Source organism: Macaca mulatta, chromosome 14 (assembly GCF_049350105.2).
Source record: "Macaca mulatta isolate MMU2019108-1 chromosome 14, T2T-MMU8v2.0, whole genome shotgun sequence".
Taxonomy (NCBI): Eukaryota; Metazoa; Chordata; class Mammalia; order Primates; family Cercopithecidae; genus Macaca; species Macaca mulatta.
This window is the reverse complement of record NC_133419.1, coordinates 52,676,273-52,696,066: the sequence shown is the minus strand read 5'-3', so window position 1 is coordinate 52,696,066 and position 19,794 is coordinate 52,676,273. Positions and strand designations below refer to the sequence as shown.

Genomic DNA, 19,794 nt, shown 5'->3' with positions numbered 1-19,794 from the left:
GCCCACTAGTTATAGTTATACCATTAATTGTATAATATTCATGTGCCTCAGAGTTTCTGCACCTAGCATCTGTTGATATACACAGGTCGGGGAGGACAGGGGCACAGGATACAGTTGGGAGAGGGCGGGGAAGAAGACAGGTTGCTTGCTGTCAGGGAACGGCCCTGGAACAGGGAGCAGTCCCTGGTGCCAGGTGGGACCACCAGCACCTGCTTCCCTCCTGGGTGTCCGTATGTAATACTGCCTGGACTTGATGGGGTGAGAAGGGGGTGAACTGTGGCCACATGAAGCCCTCCCTACTCAGGCCCTCGGCCTCCTCTTTTCGATCAAGCCTTTCTCCCCCAATTTTGGAAGGCCTTTCAATGAATGATCCTGTGCCTTTTCAACAAAGGAATATTGATATGTTAGTGTGCCAGACAGTAGGGAGCACTGGATTAGATCATTTTCACATTGGTGTTATGCCAGTTTGACATTTGTTTGGAAAGCTTATCCCTTTATGACCATAGGTTATATGCATACTTTGAGGGGAATAGATCTTTGGGAGGTTTTCTTTTTGGTACTATAATTTTCAGTGCTACAGAAAAAAAAATGAAGTACTCCCCCACAGTTTTCATGTGATCAGGAGTTCAGCATAGGCTACGACAGGGAGTGCTCCATGTCAATAGAGAATATTTCCATAGATGTGCTAGGCACTTGTGATAGATGTTGCAGGGAAGTCAGGACTGGGGACAGCTTGGTCCCTGCTTCAAGGTTACAGTCTAGGAGCTGAGAGAGGCAAAGTGGCCTGATTCTACAAGGTAAAAGCCTCAGAGATAAATGACATAGGTCCAGATCAGTCGGCGTTGCTGTCTCGGTAGAATGAGTATGTGTGATACCAAAATAATCTTTCCCTCCTTGATCCTGCCACCATCTTGTATCTTGATGATCTCATATTGGGATAGTGAAACTAACAGTTTCCAAGTTATAATGCCAGTTGCCATGGTGAAGTGGACATTTTAAAAACTTTATTTTCTTATAAATAACTTGTTCTGCTTTGGAGATTTGATGATCATTTAGCATAGTGCCCCTGGTAGATAGTGGGCACTCAGTAAATGGTTTTTGTATGAATCACTGCAAACTTGGAACTCCGAGTGAGTACTATTCTTCCATATAAATTTCCTCTTGACTGTGAAGATTATCCAGCTTCTGCCCACTGTTGCATTTCCGTGTGGGTGCTTAACATGATACTTAGATAATAAAGCCACTTGGATCTCAAAATTCCGTATTCTCCACTAGGAGTTCTCCAAGCAAAGCTGGTGACTGAACCAAAATCTCAGAAATCACCACTAAAGAACTTAACCATGTAACACAAAACTACCTGTACCCCCAAAACGACTGAAATAATAAAATGAAATAAAAAAAGCTGGTGACTGAAGAACTTGCACTAGAGCTAGCAAGAGCATTATGTTTGTGGTTACCATATCCTTACACTGTTTTTTGTTTTCTCTTCTAGGTTTATTTTCTTGAAAAGGCTCCAGGCTTCGGCTTGGAAAATCCCACCGCCAAAATTGAGCCCAGCAGCTGGAGCGGCAGCGAGAGCCCTGCCGAAAACATGGAAAGGATGAGTGACTCTGCAGATAAGCCAATTGACAATGATGCAGAAGGGGTCTGGAGCCCTGACATTGAGCAAAGCTTTCAGGAGGCCCTGGCTATCTATCCGCCATGTGGGAGGAGAAAAATCATCTTATCAGACGAAGGCAAAATGTATGGTAAGTGGCCTGGAACACTCCTTTGAAATACTACAACCTGCTGTTGTGGTAGGGGATAGATTGTAGCTGGTCTTCCAGCAAGAGCCATTCATTGTATGGGGTTGAATGATATTTGTAGAATTTTAGTGGGTCATCCAAAAGGACTAACCCTCAATGAAAAAGGAGAGTCAATAAAGGACCTTTGGGAAATCACCCCCTGGGCTTTTCTTCTTCTTCTACATGTGTAGCAGCATTACGTCAGAAGCTCTAGGGGTCCAGGCAGGAGCATAAATAGTTGCAATGGCATGTACAGACACCAGATGGTGGGGAGGAGGTCTTTGGAACGCAGACCAGATCGCAAGGAAGCACTGCCGCTTACCTCTAGATAACTGATGCCACTAGGAATGGGGGCCTGGTGCTGCCGAATCCTTTGATTGCCCCCCAGCCTCCTTGAAGAAGAGCCAGCCCTCTAGATGCTTATATGAAGTCTACTCTTTTTAAAAAGCCAGCATTTTTTTTTAAAGCAACTCTGTACAGGCCAGAGAAAGCATGTGCATGGGCTTGATCAGCCTCTGAACCACCAATTTGCTGCTTTGCTGCCAGTTTACAGTTGAATGATCAGGCAAGGCATTAGCACCCCTGTCACTCTCACCATCTCCCCTGCTTTGGGGGTTGCCTTGAAGGGCATTCTGAAGGAAACACCAAGAGTGCTCAGGAGAGAGAGACCTGTTGACTAGTTGGCTCGGGATGCCAGGGGCGGCAGTAAGGATCCACCTGCCGGTCTGGGTCTTGCCTGCTGGGTTTGGGCACCCCCTAACTTCCTTCCATAAATGCTTCCAGCTGCAGACCTATACTTTTTGGCTGCTTACCTTTTGGGAAGCAGATGGCAGGTGTGGCTGCTTGAACATTCTGATTGTCTAATTGAGCACGTTGAGTTGACAGAATTCGCACTGTAGCTGAGTCTAAAAAGATGCAAACACAGATAACCTAAACTCAAAGAGAACTGGCTCAGTAGTCTACCTGAAGTTGTTAACGTATCATGGGAGTGATTATTTCTAAACAATTTGAAGTCTTTTTCATAATGGTGTGTTGTACCTTTAATACTGTACTTCCTCTATCAGGAGCTGTAAGAGACTGTGGCTTCAACCAGCACACACTGCTAAGGAGAAAGCAGATGGTGGTGCAGCTGCCACCAGCTGTGCCCCCACCCCGCCCTCCTCCTCTCCAACTTGGATGATGTAATGGAAAAAAGGAAAATTTTGCTTTCTGCAGCATTGGAGTCTCAGCCTGTCACACACAGGGGAGGAGGAGACCCAAGCCTTCAGCATTTGTTTTATGTTCCCATAATATCCTTTGTAGCCAGGGAAGCCTCTTCGTAGCTGGTGAAATGCTACTATGGGAAGAGAGTTTCAGGGCCCTAGATTTTCTGTATGTCTGGATCTTTCCTGGTGTCTTCTTCCTCAGCCTGGCTATTTGCTTTGTGGTCTTGTTTTCATACCTGAAAATGTAGCTCCTCCCTTTCTTAAAGGCAGAGAAAAGCATTTGAATCTTTGAAGCTTCTTTGAAGATGAATTATTATGGGTAGTAAAGGGTAACTTTGGGACCTTGTACAACTCTCATTTGCTTACCCAAAAATTGTTTCAATTTCAAACAAAGGCATAGTATTAGAAATCCCAGTTGGGCATAACTACTGTACTTCATTTCCCACAGGAAATACTGGGAAAGGTCCTGTCCTTTCAGGATTAAGGTTTTGGGGCTGAGAACCCCACGTTAACTTTTGTCACCTCCAGTTTTGTTTTGTTCTCCATTGAGATTTTACTTTATAGACAACAGCCCTGGTGGATTTAACCAATTTGCCTATAATTCAATTATAAAAATATTTTTATGTGAAAATAATTGTATAAGAGCTCTTGTTGGTAATTGGGTCTCAGAGGCAGCAGGCTAGGAAGAACAAAGAGCAGCTTTGGATGTGAGTAGTTGTATCAACAGTGAACTTGAACATTTTACCCTTGGTCTTGGTCTCAGTTTTCTCCTGTGTAAAATAAGATGGTAAAGTAGTTGATGATGTCCGTGGGTCCTTTGGACTCTTGCATTTTGTGATGCCATGGTTTTGTTTCTTGTCACTGAGCAAGAGGGTCAGTTTTGAACCATATGGTGCAGCTTGGGAGCCTAGCCTGTCTTGAGTACCCAGCATAACTTAAATTCTGAGTGCTTCCTGAGTGTGCATGGTTTTGATGTATGGATTCTTTTCACCTTAACTCAGCAGCACATTTAGTGACTGTGTTGGTGGCTAACCTGATTTAAAATGGGACATTCCTTTTGAGCAAGCAGCATTAGGAATTTTAACTCATTTGGAAAGAACAGACTTACTGGTTGTGGATTTTTCAGCAAGTGGAGTATACAGCCTGGGGGAGTGTGTATCCTAATTGGGGCTCAGAAGATGCATTGGCTGCACTGTGCTGCAGCCACCCCCAGTTCCAGGCAGCTTCCTTGGGGAGGAAACATCCGCCCTGAACTCTGTCTCTCTGGTCGACATGAGGAGCTTTGCTTCTACTGCTACCTTGGAAGGGAACCATGGTGGTTAATGGGGCTATTGGTGGTGGAGACTGAACCCCTTAAGAAGAACTGCTTGGGAGCTGCCTCTGACCTGCCTGTGACTTGGAGGATGAGAGAAAGTTGACTTGGGAGCCTTCACGGTGAGGCCCCAGCCACTCGAGAATTGAATCATATGAGTAGTGTGGGGCCAGAGTACTGTCCTGGACTTTCGGCCTGTTCCCCATCTTACCATACATGAATTGGGACAAAAACCAGACCAGGAGTCAGGGTTTCTTAAGGCCTTAAAGAGCGTACTTTTTCTCTTAGGATTTTGAAAATGAAAGCATTTAAAGCATTTTTGAATTCCGTGCAGTAAAATAAAAATGATTTAGTCTTTTAGTGAAATACCAAGTGTTTTTTACTTGAAAGGGTTATTCCAATATTTCAGAGCATTTGTAGAGTGTTTTGTGATGTCACTAATCCTGAGCCATTGGAGAAGCAAGGTCAAGTGATTTATTTTGGTAATGAAATTTCCTTCGTGGTTGGCAGTAGGGCAAATGCAGTCTTATAAAGGAGATAAAAGGAAAACTCTCTTTATGATGAGGTTTTGGCCACTGGAAGAGATGGCTTCATTCGCTTTCTGCTAACTTAGTCTTTGGGGAGCTGAAACTTTATGTGTTTGGGCTCCATGTGGATAGGTGGCTTCTGCTGTGGGCACCCTTATGTGTAGGCAGTCGTTTTTATGGATTACTAGAACGGGTATGAGACGTCCTTAGACCTGGTTCCTAAGGGTGTGTGTGCTCATTCTCTTGGGCTCTCTCTTTCTCTGTGCTTGTCTTTTTCATTTTTTGTTTTTACATAGCTGTGTGTGTCTCTTTTCCTGGTAGATCATGGGAGAGGAGATTGCAAGAGGACAAGATGAGATGGAAGTTCTTTATCAACAAACTTATCCAAAATTGGATTTCAGAGGAGCAGGCCGTAGTTTAAAACAAAGCAAAATAAATAGCAAACCACAGGAACACCTGAATATGTTTCTTTTGCACTGAAAACCCCAGTCAGATATACCCCATAATCAAATAGGGCAGGGACAGGAACTAACCTTCACTTGTTGCTTGCTGTAGAGGCAGAGAAGTATAGCACTTAACAGTCTGGACTCTGTAAATAATATGAATCCTGGCCCTGCACTTCTAGATATCAGGCTTTGATCGAGTTACCTTACTTCTCTGTCTCAATTTCCTCAACTGAAAAAGAGGATTACATAGATCTTACTGTGTAGGGTTGTTAGAAGAATTAAATGAACTAATTGTTACCTGGAACACCACCACCCCCTGCAGTGTTTGAACTGTATCTAGCATATAGTGAGAGGTATGTAAGTGCTTATGAACTGAAAACAAAGAAGTGCTGTCTCCCAAGCACTGTGCTAAAGGCTTCACATACAATTCTGTCTAATGCTCTTAACAATGCTTTGAAGCTGGTATTATCCTCACTGTATAGACAGGAAGCTGAGTCTGAGAGGGGTAAAGTGGCTTGCACATGGCCGATGTAAATGGTGTAGCTAGCAGGTTTCAAATTCAGGGCTGTCTGACTCTACATCTTGGACTCTTTCTACTGAGCATTTGTTCCTTCCTTGGTAGAGACAGTTATACATAAATCCAGTCAATCAGTATTGAGCACCAGGGCAGATGTATTCCAGCCCTGTGCTAGGGGTTGTCAGTGATACTGTGGTGAACCAGACAGACATGGTCCCTTCCCTCATGGAGCTATCTCAAGTTCATTTGCAGGAAACTGACCTGAGGTCAGGACTGTGTGCCAAAGCTTTCTGAGAAGTCTGAGAGCCCTTTGAAGATGGTCACCTTCCACTTAGCCTTTTGAAGCCTATTCTTGGCTACCAAGGTCCAGGGCACCTGGCCTGATGCTGGCAGGAAGAAATCATCTCAAATAACATAACGGAGAGGATCCCAGATCACAAGGCTGGCCTCGGTAGTGGCCAGGAGGATGTCTGGAAGGTTCTAGTGCCCTAGGATCCTACAGGCAGTCTGGGCAGAGCTATTGCTTCCAGACATCTTCCCGGCCACTATTGACTTTCTCCTTTTGCAAGCAGATGTCTTCAGGATCCTTGCTTAGGTCAGCTTCAAGGAAGGACCCTTTCTTACTGGGATACCAGGACTACTGGTCAGCCCCAGAGACCTAAATTGTGAGGACCAGCGAAGATGAGGGGGAGGGTGTCTCTAGTCAGTCCTCCCCCGCTGCTGACCTGTGCCCTGCCCACCAGGGTAGCATAGGACTTAGGATTTCTTCTTTCTTTACCTCATAGGAGCAGAAGTCAGAAGAGGAAAGGGGGCTTTTTAAATGAGTTAGTGGCAGAACTGACAAGGGGATGTCAGAATGAGAGTGCGTGCAAGCAAGTGAGAGTATGTCTTGATTAGTACAGCAAAGAGACTGAAATCTGTGGTCACTACACTCCTCTGGATGCAGAGGACTGGTCAAAAAATTGCAAAATGATCCTTTTACAAGATATTATGTTCTCACAACAGCTCTTTGAGGATCAGGGAGGTAGGCTTTGTCAGTGGAGACCCCAGAGCCCTGGTGTGGAAATGGCCAGACTCTCAGCTCTGGAGGGTCTCCAGGCCTTGGCAAAGTGTTCTTCTCGGTGATCCATCTGAATATCATGTGGCATCTTTGATTTCCTCTTTCAGACCTCTGATTCAGGGTGTTATTTCAAGTTAATTGGTTAGAAGTATGAAACAAACAGCTATGTGGTAGAACAGGCTAGAAGCTCCCAAAGCCGGGACCCCACCGATCACAGGATGTATTTCAAGGCCTGGAATATAGAAGATGTCAGTAATGTTTGCTGAATAAATACTTATGGGAGATGAATTATGGTTCAAACAGAGAATGTAGGTGATTAAGCCTGTAAGCCCTGAGGGCCTCTCCTGTGGGAGGAACTGGCTAGAAAGAGAGAAAGAAGGAAAAAAAGAGGAAGATGTTTATTTAATGATCTTAGATTGAGAAAGAAGAACCCCTGTTTTTTGTGTTGGCAAATGTTAGTTGAAGAGATAGAAAAGATTTCTGCACAAAATATGGACAATAGCAGAGCAAGGGTTAATTCTGGAATACTCAGAACAGATAGAGTAATGGGGAATTTTTGAAATAGTTTGGTTCCTGTGAGAATAGCAAGGCCAGCGTCATCAGCATTTTGATTGGGAAGCTTAATGTGTGTGGGGTATGCAAAGGTGTATGCACAAGGTGTGAGCTCTTGTGCAATCCGGGTACAAAATAGCTAATTAAAGATGGCTCACGAATTGGTCATATGGGAGGTAGAAAGAAAAGAATGTGAAAGTATTACCAAGTTATGCTTTCCAACAGCTTTGCTGTGGCAGTGATGAGCCCTGGGATTCAGGAAGATGTGGATTTATAAATCATTTTTTGAGGGCCTGCAGTGTGCTTTGAGTGTGGTGGGGACAACAGACAGAAAATAACTTAAAAAGCTGACTTGTGTGAGCAGTTAACATACCAGGCACTTTCCCATTGTTATAGGATGTGCTCTCTTGATTATTCCTCAAAAACAACCCAATAATATAGGTACTGTAATTATGCCCATTTTGCTGCTGAGGAAAGTGAGGTCCAGCAAGGTCAAGTTATTTGCTTGAGGTCACATAGTAAATAAGCTGTGGAGCTGACGTTGACAACTAAGCCAGTCAATACAAATGACTCTAGTATTGATATGGAAGGAAGTATATTCTGTACTAGAGATATGCCCGGTGGAGCAGCACAAAGTGTGATTATTTATGATGGGGGAATGCACTTGTATATGTTTGAGAATGAAAGAGAGCATGAGACAGACTTAGCTAACTTTGAACTTTGGGAAAAAAATCACGAAGCGGTTTTTAAACTTATTTTGGATTATAGATCCCTTGGAGAATCTGTAGAAAGCTATGGATCCTTTCCCCCAGAAAAATCACGTATTTGTATGTAGTCTCAGGACTGTTGCATATAACTTCAGGCAAATTCTGAAGACTTGCCCTTGTTGGGAAAAGGAGATGGGAAGGGCATTCTGGCTGAAGGAACATGCGATAAAGGCATGGAGGCCTGGAAGGGCACAGCCCTGATGTGCTTAGAAATGAAAATATCTCCTGGGAGAGGAGTACAGGAGCCAGCGTTGTGTCGTTGTGGGTCCGAGTGCCACGCCAAGGTGCCTGGCACTCATCCTGGGGGCAGATGGAAGCCATTACATTTTTTTCAGGAGAGATGACATGTCTCAGCCTGTGTTTGACAAAACGAGGTCTGAAGGCGTGAAGACAAGTTAGATGGCTATTACAGTAGTCCGATAGGAGAGCATGAGGCCTGCACTGGAATGCAGGCAGTGCTGGTGGGAGGAAGGAGTTTCAGAGATAAAACCAACAGAACTGGCTGATGGGATGCGATTTGTGAAAAAGAAGGAGGAGTTTGTTTTCAGGTTCCACTTCTGGGTCATGGGGAGGATGGTGGTACTGTTAAGTGAGATGAGGAGTGGAGGCAGGAGAAGCAGGTTTGTAGAGAGGAGAGGAATGAGGAGTTAAGTTTTGTCATATGCTTGATGTACTGGGTGACCATTCAGATGGAGATAATCTGTAAGGAGTTGGAAATTCCTGCTTAGAGCTCAGTCAGATTGAAGTTGCAGGGTTAGTTTGGAGTCTCATCATCAGAGAAGTGATGTGATAATGGCCTGTGATGCCCAGGCTCACAATTTATCAAGGGCAAAACTGGCATGGATTTTAAATGGAATGTGTGTAGCACTGGGAGAGTAAAGTGATTGCCTTTTTCAGAAAAGAGAAGACAGATTAGTGGTTCCCAAGCCTCACTATCAACAGAAACACTCAAAGAGCTTAAAAGACAAAACAACTACTGACTAAGAATATCTGGGAGTATGGCCTGGGAAACTGTATTTCTAAATGCTCCCTGGGTCATTTGGGTGATCAGCCAGGTTTGAGAGCTGCTGGGCTAGCTGCAGTCTGGGTCCAAGAAGACAGGCCCACATTTTTAGAGTTGATAAAAGAAACAAGTGAGCAGAGAATGAGGCTAACATTTGAAGCAGTCCTTATGAGGTTTTGGTGCAGGAAATGAATGAGGCTAGTTTCGTTTTTCAGTTTATGTTACCTTTCTACAGAGAGGGAACATTACCATGACCCAGTCTTCAGAGAGTTTGACCATGCACAGAAGGAGACATGATATCCTGAAGGACAGAACAAATTAAGAGAAGACTTATTCTAGGACAGGGGAGACGCTTGGCCATTTGGTTAGTTGGGGAGAAGAATTTATGAGTTGAGGATGTTTTTGATAGAGCAAAACCCAGAAGGGACTTTAAAGGGAAAGGAGCCTCTTTTCCTCTGATGCAGAATGGAAGAGGACGGTGGGAGGGCCGAGAAGGGGCCTCATTGCTTTTCTCAGATGAAGGTTATTGTGGGCTTTTGAAAAGTAGAGCAAATGTAGTATAGATGTTATCATTGACAGACAGGGATGAGTAAAAGAACTACTCAGGAGTGAAAGGCCCAAGAGAAGTTGGAGAGTATTACTTTCTTTTTTTATTTAAAATTTTTTATTGAGATATTGTAGATTCACATGCAATTATGAGAAATAATACACGAAGGAATCCTTTATGCATGTTGCCCATTTCCCCTCAATATGGTTACATTTTGCAAAACTGGAGTGTAATGTCACAACAAGTGGTATATTGGCATCGATACAACCCAGTGATATGACTCAGATTTTCCCAGTTTTACTTGAACTTGTTTGTATGTGTGTACTAAGTTGTATACACTACTTGTTGTGTGTTAGTCTTGTGCAAGCTCATGTCTCCATCACCACAGTCAGAATACAGAACAGCTCCAACACCACAGGACCCAGGTTGCCCTTCTCCCTAACTGCTGGCAACCACTGATCTGTCCTGTTTCTAAAATTTTGTCATTTCAAGCATGGTATGTAAATGGAATTAGACTACATGAACCTCTTGGGATTGACTTTTTTTCAACTCAACTTAATTCCCTGGAGATTCATCCAGGTTGTGTGTATCAAGTTTGTTCCTTTTTATCATTGAGTAGTATTCTCTGGTATGTATGTACCACAGTTTATTTAACCATTCTGCTGTTCAAGGGCATCTGGGCTGATTCCAGTGTTTGGGCGTTTCAAATCCACTATGAACATACACGTATAGGTCTTTGTCTGAAACTAAGTTTTCACTTACATGGGATAAATGCCCACGAGTGTAATTTGCTGGCTCATATGGTATTTGTACATTTAGTATTTTTTTTTCTTTTAAACTACCCAAGTGTTTTCCAGAGTAGCTGTACCACTTTACATTCTCACCTGCAATCTAATTTCTCTGCATCCTCACCAGCATTTGGTGTCATCACCATTTATTATTTTCATTGTGATAGGTGTGTATTGATACCTCATGTGGTTTTAATTTGCATTTTCTTAAAGACTAACGATGTTGAACATCTTTTCATATGCTTATTTGCCATCCGTATATCCTCTTCAGTGAGATGTCTGTTCATGTGTTTTGTTCATTTTCTAATTGGAGGGTTTATGTTTTTACTGTTGTGTTTTTGGAATTCTTTTTTCTAAATACAACTCCCTTTTTTGGATATGGGGTTTGCAAAGATTTTCTCCTTATCCTGTAGCGTATCTTTTCATCTTGTTCACATGGGCTAAGCAAAAGAAAGAACTTTTAGCATAGCAAAACTTTTAACAGTGAAAGTTTTAATTTTGATGAGGTCTTATTTATTAGTTTTTCCTTTTGTGAGTCGTGCTTTTGGTGTTGAGTCTGAGAACTCATTGCCTAGCCCTAGGTCCTGAACATTTTCTCCTGTGTCTTGTTCTAGGAGTTTTATAGTTGTGTGTTTTAAATGTAGGTCTATGATGCATATTACTTGTGAGGGAACAATTGGCATGATTATGTAATTTTTTTCTTTACAAGATTATTGGGTTTATTCATATTTTGACAGTTGTTATGGCTTGGTCGTAGGAGTCTAAGTTGGGAAAGGGGCAAGGTGAAGCTGGAGGGGCTGGTCGGCCATGGGGCATGCTGTTCAGAGGCCCTGCTGCATGTAGGAGAGGAGGCAGGACAGGAGGCTCTGGTCATGCGTGGGAGAGGCAGCACTGAGATTAGAGATGGAGAGATTTCAGGGGATGAGTTTCAAGGTGTGGTCACAAATATGGTCAACTGATGTGAATGTGGGCGATGGGCATGTGAGATGAGGAAGCAAGGCACTGTGAGGCTCATCCACAGTGAGTTGATTAATCACTTAGATGCTGGACTTCACAGTGGTAAAGCGTGAATTTTTAAAGAAGGTACCAAAGTAAACCAGATGCTGAGGGATTTCTTTGAGGAGTACATGGCCCCATGGATATGAATGGAAAGATGTTGATAGAGTATAAGTGGTATCTATCTAGTAAAAAGCAGAGAGCAGAATAGTGGGACAGGAGGAACATCAAGATCAGAAGAAAATGTCAACATTTCTACCATCTTCCTCCCAAATTCTTTGGTTGGTGCAAAACTATACCTATTTGTGATATATAGTTATCGTTATATGGGCCAGCCGTACAAGCTCTTTGAGCCTTGTTGCCATCACCAATAGAATGGGGCCAGTAAGTCAGCATGTTTCTTTCTACCTCTCAACAGTGTTGAGAGAAAATGTAATTATGTATGAAGAAGTTCTTTGAATTCTTAAAATTAATGGTTTAATTAATTTAAACAGAAAACCAAATATTGCATGTTCTCACTTGTAAGAGGGAGCTAAATAAGGAGAATACATGAACAGACACATAGAGGAGAGCAGTAGACATGGGGCCTGATGGAGGGTGGGAGGAGGGAGAGGATTGGGAAAAATAACGAATGGGTACCAGGCTTAATACCTGGGCAACAAAATAATCTGTGCAACAAACTTCCATAACACGATTTTACCCATATAACAAACCTGCACATGTACCCCAAACTTAAAAGTAAAAAAAAAAAAAAGAAGTTACATCATATTTTTTAAAAAATTAATGCTTTTAGAAGTTAAGCCTGTTCAGGACTTGTTGGAAAAGTAGGAAAGAACACGTTGGAACCATCAAGGCAGAGTTAAGCATCCCTAGCTCAGTTAGAGGGCTGTTTGGTTAAGGGAGAAATTGAGCTGAGCCCTCCTTTCTTAGGGTTTCTGCCGAAGGACAGGGGGATGGGGGAGCTCCAGGGCAGACTTTCAGAGATCAGAGCCACAAATGATGGAAGGGACCAAAGAGAGCCTGTCGCTAGGCAGAGGTTCATCAGGCCTCCCTCATAGTGGCCCTCTGCAGCATCAGAGGGAAGTAGAGAGTGGGTGGACATTTGTGTTCTTAGCAGCACAGGCCTGGATTCAACGCTGTTTCTCTGTTCTCCTCCCCACCAGACCCCCATCTCTAGAGCTTCAGTTCCTCACTCATCTGCTGCTGTGACCTTCCATTTTACGTGAAAATGTGTTTCTGATTTATTATTGTTGTTATCTATTTTATCCCATTCCAGCGATAGTATGTGTTTAAAGTGGTCTTTTTAAAATAAATGATCATTATTGGTGGTGGTGTTCTGTTGGTCTCTCAGTAAAGGTGCTGTTTTAGAGACTGTTCAACATGATAAATTTAAATATAGAAGTGTGTTCTTGGGGAGGATCCTAGAAAAAAATCTGGAGGAATTTACAGTCTACTAATAGTGGTTGCCACAGGGAGATGGGATTATAGGAGACTCGGTTTCTATTATGTTTCTGTATTAATGGGATTTTTTCAATCACAAACATACGTTACTTTTGGAACTAGAAGAAAAAAGATAATTGTGTCAAGTTTATTTTTTCCTCTGGTTCTGAGTAAAGGATATTCATTAAAGAAAAATGTGGAAAATAGCAAGAGTTAGAAAGCAAACCATATTGCCTGGGTCCACTGTGGTGTGGTGTTTACTGGGGGTTCACTCAGGGGAGTCATGGTGGGGTCACAGTGGGCAGGGAGGAGTGCAGGGGTGTTTAGAGAGCATCTCTCCCTTCCACCTGTGGGTGACTGAGGTTGAGCTCAGGGGACAGGTGGTCAGAGACGGAGGAGGGGAACAGGACATTTTTACTATAGGTTTTAGGACATTGGTCCAGGACTTCAACAGGTACCCTGGCCACTTGGGTGTGTCAGTCAGCTGGCCCAGCTCAGAGACGCATAATTCCAACATTCATGTATTATGGTAAGATGGTGATGGGAGAGAGAGGGGAAGACGTCCACATCCATTCTTCGAATGTCTATAGGCTCACACCACAAATAGAATGAACAGGATCCACATCTCTGCTGAGTGTTTTTCGTTCAGCTTGTACGTGAGAGTAGATGTGGTTTATTCCTAGAGGCTTGGGGGCTTCTCTCTGCCAGTAATGTTTTTGATGGCCATGTTATCCTTTGTAATAGATTCCTGGCAAGTAATCTTGTATTTGTACTGCCATTGGACAGAGGTGGGTAGATTTTAGAGAACAAAAACACTCTGGGTACTTTACAGTGTGCTACAGATTCTCATTTGATTATAATTGTTAATTATATTTCATCACGAATGTGTTTGATTGGCTTGATATTGACCTGCTATGCATACCCTGCAGATTATTCTGCCCACCTACCTTCCCTTTCCTCACATGTTTCAGTTCCAGCTAAATAATAAAATCAAATTTGTTTTTCAAAGCCCATTTGGATATTATTATTATTATTATTATTATTTTTGAGATGGAGTTTCGCTCTTGTTGCTCAGGCTGGAGTGCAATGGCACCATCTCACTGCAATCTCCGCCTCCTGGGTTCAAGTGATTCTTCTGCCTCAGCGCCCCCAGTAGCTGGGATTACAGGCATGCACCACCATGCTCGGCTAATTTTGTATTTTAGTAGAGATGGGGTTTCACCATGTTGGCCAGGCTGGTGTCGAACTCCCGACCTCAGGTGATCCTCCTGCCTTGGCAAAGTACTGGGATTACAGGCATGAACCACCACACCCAGCCTTATTTTTTTTTTTTCAAGTTTGTTATTGTATCAATATACTCTCCTCTCCCTTTTAGCCTTTTAGAACACAGTCTTAAAGGTGTGATAGTGAAACCTGCTGCCTAGGACACTTAATTTATTTAAAACAATTTTTTTCTTTATTGCATTGTAGTCTCCACCCCCTGCTCCTTCCCCCCGGCCCCCAGGCAGTGAAACTGGTAATTAACTGAAAATTTCCATAGGGCTTTGTTCCTTTTGCAAAAGCCAGAGGAACTTTTAGGCTACCCAAAAGAGAATGCTTTGGGGGAAATATAATTTATCACCCCAAAGCTTTACAGCTTCTGGGGTAATATTTAGCATGTTAATAAGCTGAGTTTTTTCGGCTATTTACAAAGTTCCCAGTTGCTCACTCTATGCCTACCCTCTTCCCTGGATCTGCCTCTGTGCTCTGTGACTTGCCTGATATTTTGTTGAGATGGGCTTTGGCAACTGTCTCTTAGATGAATGGTTCTATTACAAACACAGTAGCTTCCATGACAGCTTAGAAGAGATTGTTGGTTATGACTGCTTTTATTGAGAGAGGTTTGGTGCACGTTAATGTCCTGATAAAGACATTTGTACCTATAAAGTAGCCACAGCCTTAAACATATTTGATTGTCAGTAAAATATTGGGGATGATGACATGCCAGATGTGAGGTATCGGATTGCATGTTTATTCAACTGTTATTGCAATCTCTGTACTAAGATGTGCCGTTGTATTTTCTGTCTCACAGCAACACACAAAATGCAATGGTGATATGATCCTGATTATGAAAGATGCTATTTAGGTTACTTGGATGGTAAACCATGTGTATTAGGAAGCATTCTCTCAGTCCCCATATGTCCTTAGACAGCAACCACAAACAGTTGTTAGGTGAAGGGAATTGTCAAATGGGTTGAACACATGCGTTGTGATAGGGACCTTTTGAAATGTATGAATCTTAGTAAGGCCTGGACTGACCAGAGCAGGTGATGTGACAGGGACTCAATAATAATGAATATTTATCCTTGCAATGAATTTTTGCGATAATGAATATTTATGCTTGCAATGTGCTAGGTACTGTTCGGAACACTTAGCATTAACCCATTTAAACCTTCTAACAAGTCTTATGAATAGCTACTATTATTCTCCCATTACAGATGAGGAAACCAAGGCCTAGAGAGGTTTAGTAAGTTGCCCAGGGTCAGATTCTCATTTGATTGTAATCGTTAATTATATTTAATCATGAAAGTAGTGGTTAAGAGCTCAGGCTCTAGGGTTCATATCCTGACTCCAGTCCTGGATGTTCTCCCTGCTGCCTAGCTAGGGTGGAAGAGAGTTTTGGTTCCAGGTAGACAGTAGAAAAGAAAAAATGGACTTTCCTAGTGTCTGGGATACCGTTCATCCTGTTTTTTGCTTGGTAAACTCCTACTGGTCGTTAAAAAAGCACTCCATCCTCTCTGAAGCCTTCCTTAATCTCCACAGACAGAACTGATTTTTCCCTCTCTTATGTTTCCGTAGCACATGACTTTTAACTGTCCGTTAAAGGCCTCATCAGACTCTTTTTTTAAAACTGTGGTAAGCACTGTCAGGGTCTCTTTCTGTGGGTCTGTACCCACTGAGCACTCTTCAAGAGCCAGTGCTGCTCAGCCTCCAGTATGGTCGCTGGCACACAGTAGGCCCTCAAAAAAAATGTTTGAATTAGTGAAAGTTGTTGGTAATAAAATTCCATCTTGTGCCTCTCAAAAGTTTTCTTTCCTACATTCTTGGCATTTTTATGACATTTACAACATTCTAATGAAGCAACAAGGGCAAGAATTTTGATTTCATAAATAAGAAACTGAAGCACAGAGACCAGGATGTTTTCTGTTAGATTGTTTTATCTTGAGAAACCACCTGGTGAAACAAAACTTAGGAGAATTAACTCATTTACAAGACCCCACTTCCCTATTTACACTTTTCCATTGTAACCATTTTGATCTTACACCTGAGATGCTGTGAACTAGAGTAATTTATTCACAGTAGTAAAGCATAATCCTAGAAAGTTAGTGCTTGACCATTTCTTTTCCCTGGTATATACTGGACATAATATGTTTGTAAGCTTATTTGAGATGTTTCTAAGTGGTAGGGGTGTGTGTGTGTGTGTGTGTGTAAATGTTACTTTTTTCAGATTGACTGTGGGTTTAGTTTTAGTTGTCTGAAAATCACTTCCACCACTGATTATTCCAAGATGACATTGTTGATCTTGAATGATACAGTTACTGGGAGCAATGAACTAAGTAAGCTCTCACTGTAGAGTTCAGCAGGGTGTTGAGTTAGGGTGAGTTTCCAGGATACAAAATCTGGTTAGCTCATTGGCTGATTTATAAGGGGCTTATTAGCCTATGGGAGTAAGTTCTTCATTGGTGGTAAAGGGCCCGGGGTTGGGAGTAAGGGTTGTTGGGGTTTAAATCCTGACTTTGCCATTTCACTGGCTGTGTAACCATGACTAATATTCCTAAACCTCTATGTCCTCATCTGGTCAAGGGGACCAATATTGGCACTGTATCTCACAACTTCAGTGTAAAGATTAAATTAGGTAATACATTAAAATACTTAGAATACCCAGTTCATTCTTTGAGAACAGTGTTACCGTGACAGCAAAATCAGACAAAGATATCATGAGAAAATAACTAATATCTCTTATGAATATAGATGTAAAACTCCTCCAAAAAATATGAACCCATTCAGCAACATATAAAAAGAGGTTAATAGTGACCAAGTGGGATTTATCCCAGGAATGCAAGGTTGGTTTGACATCCGAAAATCAATGTAATACACCATATCAATAGAATGAAGAAAAAACCACATTTTTATCTCAACAGATACAGTAAAAAGAGTTCACAAAATCCTTCATGATGTAAACAATAAGCAAACTAGGATTAGAAGAGGACCTCTCACCTGCTAAAGGGCATCTATGAAAAATAGAAGCAAATATATGTAATAGTAAAAGACTGAATGCTTTCCTTCTAAGATCAGGAGCGTGACAAGGATGTCTGCTTTTACTCCTTCCATTCAATATTATTCTGGAGTAAGAGCAATTGGACAAGGAAATGAAATAAAAATTACTCAGATTATGAAGGGAGAAGTCAAACTATCTCTATTCAATCTTATATATACTTTAAAAAGTAAAACACAACACTATTAAAGTTCATAAACAATTGTAGTAAGGTTTCTGGATACAAGATAAATACATAAAAATATAAAACTCAATTGTAAATTATTTCTTTTTTTAAAAATTTTTAAATTTTTTATTTTTTTTGAGACGGAGTTTTGCTCTTGTCACCTAGGCTGGACTGCAGTGGTGCAATCTTGGCTCACTACAATCTCCGCCTCCCAGGTTCAAGCGATTCTTCTGGCTCAGCCTCTCGAGTAGCTGGGATTACAGGCACCTGCCACCATGCCTGGCTAATTTTTATATTTTTAGTAGAGACGTGGTTTCACCACATTGGCCAGACTGGTCTTGAACTCCTGACCTCAGGTAATCTGCCTGCCTCAGCCTCCCAAAGTGTGATTGCAGGTGTGGGATTACAGGTGGGGATTATAGGTGTGAGCCACTGCACCTGGCCACTCAATTGTATTTTCATACTTAACAACAAACAACCTGAAAATGAAATAAAGCAATTTTATTCATCATAGTATGAAAAAGAACAACATACACAGGAATGAATGTACAAAAGAGCTATACATTTACCTCCAAAACTACAAAATATTGTTTAAATAAATAACTAAATAAATTGAAAGACATTCTATGTTCATGGGTTGGAAGACAACATTGCTAAGACAGCAGTACCTACAAATTGATCTACAGATTCAGTGAAATCCTTATCAGAATCCCAGAATCCCATGACTTCTTTGACAAATTGATTCTAAAATTCATATGGAAATTCAGGACCCAGAATAGCCAAAACAGTCTTGAAAAAGAAGAAAAAAAGTTGAAAGACTCACACTTTGTGATTTCAAAACTTACTACAGAGCTACAGTCTGAATCAAGACCGTGGGGTACTGGGATAAATTAGACATATACATCAATGGAGTAGAATCACAAGTCCAGAAATAAACCCTTACGTTTATTGTCAGTTGATTTTCAACAGATGTACCAAGACAATTCAATAGGAAATAATAGACTTTGCAACAAATGATGCTGAGACATGCGAAGAGTGAAGTCAGATCCCTTCCTCACATATCATATATCATAATGAACTAGAAAATGATCATAGATGTAAAAGCTATGATTATGAAACTCTAAAAGGAAATATAGGAATGAGTCTTTCTGATTTTGGATTAGGCAAAGCCTTAGATGTGACAACAAAAGTATAAGTAGTAAAGTAAAAATAGAGAAATTGGTACCTCGTGAAAATTAAAAAACTTTCCTGCTTCAAAGGATATCATCAAGGAAGTGAAAAGGCAACCCAGAGAACAGGAGAAAATGTTTTCAAATCGTAAATCTAGTAAGCAACTGGTATCTAGAATATATAAAGGACTTTTGCCATTAATAAAAAGATAACTATCCAATTAAAGAATGGACAGAGGATCTGACTAGACCTTTCCTTAAAGAAGACATACATTGTAAAACGCATCAAAGATGGTCAAAACCATTAGCTAGCATGGAAATGCAAATTAAAACTACACTGCTATATCCTTTATATCTCTTAGGATGGCTATCATTAAAAAAAAACAAAAAACCCCCAAAAAACAGACAACAAGTGTTAGGGAGAATGTAGAGAAATGGGAACCCCCATAGGTCACTGGTGGGGATTATAAAGATGGCATAGCCACTCTGGAAACAGTCTGGTAGTTCTTTAAGAGGCTCAGCATAGAGTTATTATATGACCCAAGAGAAATGAAAACAGATGTCCATACAAACACTTGTACATTAGGTTAGGTGTGTTGGCTCCCAGCACTTTGAGAGGTGTAGGTGGGCAGATCATGTGGATCTAGGAGTTTGAATCCAGCCTGGGCAACATGGTGAATCCCCATCTCTACAAAAAAAAAAAAAAGCCGAGCGTGGTGGTGCACACCTGTAGTCCCAGCTACTCAGGTGGCTGAGGTGGGAGGATCGCCTGAGCCCCAGCGGTGGAGGTTGCAGTAAGCAGTGATCTCCCCACTGCACTTCAGCCTGTCTCTAAAAACAAACAAGCTTGTACATGGTATTTATAGCAGCATTATTTCTAATAATCAGAAAGTGTAAACAACCCAAATGTTTATCAGCTGATGACTGCATAAATAAAATGTGGTAATACCTGTACAATGGAATATTATTTGGCAATAAAAAGGAATGAAGTCATAATACATACCACAATATGGATGACACTTGAAAACATTGTGCTAAATGAAAGAAGATTGATGAAAGACCACATATTGTATGATTTCATTTATACATGGAATCATATGAAATGCCCGGAATAGGTCAATCTACAGAAACAGGAAGCAGATTAGTGGTTACCCCAGACTGGAGGATCTGAGAGAAAATAGGGAGTAACTGCTAATGGGT

The 19,794-nt window shown here is 41.6% G+C and overlaps 1 protein-coding gene across 1 annotated transcript in view; it reads left to right on the top strand.

Moving 5' to 3' along the window:
- Nucleotides 1-19,794, top strand: part of TEAD1 (TEA domain transcription factor 1) — a 271,809-nt gene that overhangs the window by 89,483 nt on the left and 162,532 nt on the right. The window contains 1 exon segment of the mRNA NM_001435829.1: nucleotides 1,493-1,748. Coding sequence (NP_001422758.1) covers nucleotides 1,547-1,748 — 202 coding nt within the window. The 5' untranslated portion in view covers nucleotides 1,493-1,546.